This window comes from Alligator sinensis, unplaced genomic scaffold (assembly GCF_000455745.1).
Source record: "Alligator sinensis unplaced genomic scaffold, ASM45574v1 scaffold1511_1, whole genome shotgun sequence".
Lineage (NCBI taxonomy): Eukaryota > Metazoa > Chordata > Crocodylia > Alligatoridae > Alligator > Alligator sinensis.
The window spans coordinates 88,806-94,082 of NW_005843139.1; the positions used below are offsets into that span (position 1 = coordinate 88,806).

The 5,277-nt window shown below is 61.8% G+C and overlaps 2 protein-coding genes across 3 annotated transcripts in view; one reads left to right on the top strand and one right to left on the bottom strand.

Moving 5' to 3' along the window:
• Positions 1-432: 432 nt before the first annotated feature.
• Positions 433-5,109, bottom strand: THOC6 (THO complex 6). 2 transcript variants are annotated; one of them, XM_006037544.2, is made up of 13 exons: positions 4,975-5,109; positions 4,545-4,660; positions 4,407-4,471; positions 4,163-4,266; positions 4,051-4,088; positions 3,908-3,956; positions 3,738-3,809; positions 2,865-2,967; positions 2,730-2,779; positions 2,570-2,632; positions 2,048-2,158; positions 1,392-1,520; positions 433-620 (listed from the first exon to the last, which is right to left on the bottom strand). In XM_006037544.2, exons 1-13 carry the CDS (start codon positions 4,987-4,989, stop codon positions 537-539), a joined length of 999 nt encoding a protein of 332 aa, XP_006037606.1. In that variant the 5' UTR covers positions 4,990-5,109; the 3' UTR covers positions 433-536. The 2 variants fall into 2 exon arrangements, with proteins under 2 accessions (XP_006037606.1, XP_025049749.1); XM_025193964.1 differs by lacking the exons at positions 2,730-2,779; positions 2,865-2,967.
• Positions 4,976-5,277, top strand: part of HCFC1R1 (host cell factor C1 regulator 1) — a 1,864-nt gene continuing 1,562 nt past the window's right edge. Inside the window, exon 1 of the mRNA XM_014526717.2 lies at positions 4,976-5,120. Coding sequence (XP_014382203.1) covers positions 5,015-5,120 — 106 coding nt within the window. The 5' untranslated portion in view covers positions 4,976-5,014. The remainder of the gene's footprint in view (positions 5,121-5,277) is intronic.

Genomic DNA, 5,277 nt, shown 5'->3' on the forward strand with positions numbered 1-5,277 from the left:
TCCCTGCACCTTGGTTTCCATGGCAGCAATCGTGGTTGGTACAGCGGCCATCCCGGTCCATGCGGTGGCTATCTTGGTCCTTGTGGCAACCATCTTGGGTGGGGGGCGGGGGGTCCTAGAAGCAGTCATCTTGGTCTCCATCTTGTTCTATACGTCAGCCTGCATCTTGGGCCCCCCATGGCACCCGGCTATGGGGGGAGGGCCAACATCCCACAGACGAGATCCAGGCTCCTCCCCTTGGCTCCAGGCCTTCATGCCCCCTCCCCTCCCTGAGCCCTAAACCCTCTTACTTCCCACCTGGCCCCGCCTCCAGAAGAGCCATAGCACCCCCCCTCCCCCACTCGTGTAGACACACTAGGACTTAATCCAGATCAACTCCCTTAATGCAGATTAAAGCAAGACCAGGATGGAGAGAGGGCGGAGCTTCCAGGATAAAACATCACTATTTTTATTACAAAACCGTGTCACACAGAAAAGGGGCGGGTCAGGGACCGCCCAGGGCGTGGGGCTTGGGAACCCTGCCCCCAGGGGCGGGACTATGCAAAGGCGAGGGAGAAGGCCCGGTAGCCGAAATTGGTGAAGACGTCAATCTTGTGGCTGCTGCCAGCGGCTGTCAGCACCTGGGTGCAGGGCAAGGGGCGGAGTCAGCCTCTGGCTCCGCCCCATGGTGCTCCTGGGTCTTCCCATGTCCTGGTCCCCGCCCTTTCTCTAAGCCTCCCCCTCCCCATCCCATTGTGCTGTCTCTTTTCATGCCCAGGCTCCGCCCCTTCCAGGACTAAGCCTCTCCCCCTCTGGGATCAAGTCCTGCCCCCTACCCATGATGGGTGCCCCCTCAGAGGCTGCCGGGATGGGGGTAGTAGGGTGACTGGAGGTCACCCCAGTGCACCCAGGCCAGTTCTTCCCAGTTCCAGTAACCCCCAATCTCCCCAGTACCCCATCCCAGTAACCCACTGTCAACCTAGCACCCAGTCCCAGTTAACTCGTTACCCCAGTGCACCTATCCCAGTTTATCCCAGTGGCCCCGCTCACCCCAATTCCCCTTTCCAGTTGCCCCCAGTAACCCCGTTATCCTAGTACCCCCTCCCAATTCATCCCAGTGCCTCCCAGTCATCCCATTACCTGCTCCCAGTCCAACCCAGTCTCTGCACTGGGGTGACTGTGCTAAGCCCCTCCCACCCAGTCCCATCTCACTGAGCCCTCGCTTCTCATGGCCAGGCACCACCCATTCCAGGACCAAGCCCTGCCCCATCTGGGACCAAACCCCAACCCCAACCCCTGCTTCTCTGAGCTCCCCACTCCCCACTAGGCCACACCCACAGCCCGACTTCTAGGCCCACCCCAGACCCTCTGCTTCATGTCTGCTTCCCTTCCCTGGGCCGAAGCCCTGGTACCTTGTGCTCAGGGGAGCGCTGGTTGAGGCAGAGGGAGTGGAGCGCCCGGGGGGAGCAGGGGATCTGGGCCCGAACGTCACCGCTCAGCTGGAGGTGGTAGATGGTGGGGCCCTGCCCCGCGCAGAGGATCTGGGGAGCGGCGAAAGGGGTGGAGTCAGGGCCAGCACACAGCAAGGGAGCAAAGGAGTGGAGGAGAGCTGGGTGGGCGGAGAGCAGAATGAGGGAGCGAAGGTGCGGAGGAGCATTGGGTGGGTGGAGTGAGGGACAAAGCAAGGGAGTGAAGGAGCAAAGGAGAGTTGGGTGGGTGGAGCGTGGAAGCAAGAGAGCAAGGGGTGGGTGGAGCGTGGAGCGGAGGAGTGTTGGGTGGGTGGAGTGTGGAGCGGAGGAGTGAGGGTGCAGAAGAATGGAGGAGTGGCGGGTGGCTGGAGCGAGGGAGCGTGGAGGGAGGAATGGAGCAGATGGACAAAGGTGGGAACCAGCGGGTGAACGGAGGGAGGGACGCACAGATGGGCAGATGGGGGGGATGGGTGGGCGAGTGCCGGCACAAGCGGACGCACGACAGTATGACGAGCTTGGGAAGAACGAACGAAGGGAGGAACAGAGGAGACGAGGAACAAAAACAGAGAGATGGACGGAGATGGGCGGGCCAGACTCACCAGGTCCTGGTAGAACATGGCATGGTGCTGGGCAGGCGCGAGTGGGAAGACCGTGGTGGGCGTCACGGAGCGCAGGTGCCACAGGGTCAGTGCCGGGCCCCCTCCGCACACCTGCGGGGGAGGAGGCAGGGTCATGCCAAGCTCCGCCCACTGCCGGGGAGGGGCTCCCATGAGCCTCAGCACCCCAGGGACTATCCCTAGCCCCTCTGGCATGCACTGTGAAGCATGCTGGGACATTGGCCTGGCCAGTTGTGACCAGGCTGGACTGGTAGCAAAGCACTGTGGGATATCCCAGTGATCGGCCATGATGGGGACCCAAGGCATTGTGGGATATCCCTGCAGTCAGCCATGTCTGGGTCCTAAGACGTTATGGGGTACCTTGTCCAACCTTGCTAGGGTATATCACTGTAGGCAGCCACGCTTGCAAGCAAAGCATTCTGGGATACCCTGCTTTGGCCACCACAGCTAAACCCAAGGCATTATGGGATACCCTCGCTCCAAAGCTCTCCCCTGCACTCTCACCATCCAATCAGAGTCTGTCGCCAGGCAACGGATCCACTTCCCATACTGGGGCCGGCTGCACTCCTGGGGGTGGGGGAAGAGGCAGAGAAGGCCAGGTCAGAGCCTGGACACCTGGGTTCCCCAGCAGGGGTGCTGGCAGCCCAGATGTCTGGGTTCTCACCTCGTACTTGTGCACCTCGATGGCTTGTACCTGCCCCCCGGTGCGGAGATCTGTGGGGTGGTGGGGAGTGGGTGTCACGAGCCCTGCAGGGTCTCAGCAAAGGCGGGGCAGGGGTGGGGAAGGGGCGGGACTTACCCCAGTGACGGACGGACCCGTCCTCACTGCCCGAGAGGCACTCGTGGAACTGGTCCCTCAGTGCCAGGCAGTGGATGTAGTCGGTGTGGCCCCGCAGGGCATGCTGGGAAGGTGGGGGAGAGCAGGTGAGCGGGGTGGGATCTAGAGACAGATGGATAGGTGGGTCTAGGGGTGGAAGAAGGAGTCTAGTTACAGATGGATTGGTGGAGAAATGTAATGACAGATAGATGAAGAAACAGATGGGAGACTCTATGGCTGGATGGATGGGGAGATCTAGCGACAGATAAACATAGAGGTGAATGTATATGCGGAGAGATGAAGAATGGACAAATAGACAAGATTAGTGATGGGTGGAAAGAAGGAAAGAGGGATGAAGAAGTCTGGTGAGATGCGGATGGATGGACAGATGGAGAGGGTCTAGTGAGGGATGGAAGAATGGATGGAAGGACAGACGGAGAAATCCAGCGATGAACGCATGAAGAAATGGATGGAAAAGTCTAGTGATGAACAGATGGAGACACGAACGAAGAGAGAGATCTAGTGACAGACTGGATGGACGTAGACATGGATGAAGAGTGAACAGATGGAGGAGGCTAGCAATGGGCGGATGGATGAAGCCCGGTGACAAGCAAGTAGATGGAATGGGGAGGGTTTAGTGCAGGATGGATGAGTCTGGAGATGCAGGACTCTAGTGACAGATGAAAGGATGGATGGACGGACGGAGAAGTATGGTGATGGGCAGATGGTGAGATGAACAAAGAAGTCCAACAGTAGACACACGCATAGAAAGAGGGAAAGGTCTAGCGATGGACGGAGGTCTGTGGGGATGGACAGAGGGATGAATGGATGGCCGAGAGCCCTGCCCCCACTCACGGTGAAGACCCCTGTCTCCAGGTCCATGGCGTGCACGGTGCAGTCACCCCCAGCCAGCAGAAGGCTGTTGTCCTGTTGGAGAAGAGGAGACACAGGCAGGAGAGAGGGGGCGGGGCTTGGAGGCTAGCCCCTCCCCCTGGCTATCCCACAATGCCCAGGGCCATACTCACCTTGAGGTTCAACTGCAGGCTGTTGATTTCCGGCACCTCCAGGCTACTCCTGGAAGCAAATGTGGGGAAAGAAGGAGGCCATGCCCTCTCACTCTCTTCCCACTGGCCAATGTGAGGCCACTCCCACTTGGGGTGGGGCTTACCTATAAGGGGGCCGCCGGCTCCATGCTTCCTTGCAGCCCTGGGGGGACACGTGGAGGGGGATGAAGCGCAGGGGACCAGGACATCAGGGGCGGGGCTAGGGGCGGGGCTTACCTTCTTAACGATCTCCGCCCAATTCCAGGCCTTGAGTTCCCCGTCGCTGGCGCTGAGGAGCTGCCGGTCCGTGGAGGTCAGCGCGTAGACGGGACCATTGTGGGCTGCGGGGTGGCAGGGGCAGGCCCAGGGCATTGTGGGAAGGCCCAGGTTGGCACAAGCAGCCCCAGGGCATTGTGGGGAGGAGCCAGGTTGGCGTGAGCAGCCCCGGGGCATTGTGGGAAGCTGCTCCCCTCGCACCCACCTGTGAAACACACCACCGGCTTCTTGCTCTCCTCTTTGGCCTCCGCACTCAGCGCCGCCGACAGGCTGGGGGGGCACAGGGCAGTTAGGGGAGCTGGGGAGCGTGCCCGCAGGGCGGGCTAGGGGCAGGCTGGGGTACCTGAAGATGCCGATCTCCCCGTAACTGTTGCCGGCTGCCAGGTACTTCCCGCAAGGCGAGACGCTCTGGGAGAAGACGCTCATGTGGAGCAGCTCCAAGGCCCGCTGGACGTCCATCTGGGGGCCAGCACGGCATGATGGGAAGGTGGGGGAGGTAGGAGGGGAGCTAGGCATGCTGGGAGACGCCCGGGCTGGCCAGGTGGGGAGCAAGGGAGGCTGGGAAAGCCTCAGGTTGGCATGAGGGGGGGCACAAGGCATGCTGGGAAGGGCCTGGCTGGGAGCAAAGCATGCTGGGAGACCCCAGGGTTGGCAGGACAGGGAGCAAAGCGTGCTGGGAGGGTGCATGGGTTCACACCTCCCAGGGCTTGGCAGGACCCGCGCGGTGCATGCTGGGTGCCGCCCCGGGCGCCCCCACGCTCTTTGTCGCTCACCTCCTGGGGCGCCATAAGCGTGCCGCCGCGTCGCGCCGCTATGACGTCATCCGCGCGACGCTGGCGCCAGCTTGGGTCCCCTCCCCCTTCGCCTACTCCCAGCAGGCCGCGCGACCCTAGAGGCGCAGCGTGGGGAACGGATCCCGGTAAGCCCCGACCTCACCCCTCCCGGCTTCAGGCTCTGACGGCACGAAATAAGACCCGCGAGTGCCCAGTGCGCGTGCGCTCCGCCTCCCCCCCCAGTTCCCGCGAGCCCAACTGTCATTCCCCCCCTCCGCGAGCAGGCTCCCGGTCCCGGGGCTC

Coding starts and splice junctions, on each gene's coding strand:
- THOC6 (XM_006037544.2), bottom strand. Junction 4,089..4,162: donor GGGCGGAGATCGTTAAGAAG/GTAAGCCCCGCC, acceptor GTGTCCCCCCAG/GGCTGCAAGGAAGCATGGAG. Junction 2,968..3,737: donor TGGAGACAGGGGTCTTCACC/GTGAGTGGGGGC, acceptor CCACCTTCCCAG/CATGCCCTGCGGGGCCACAC.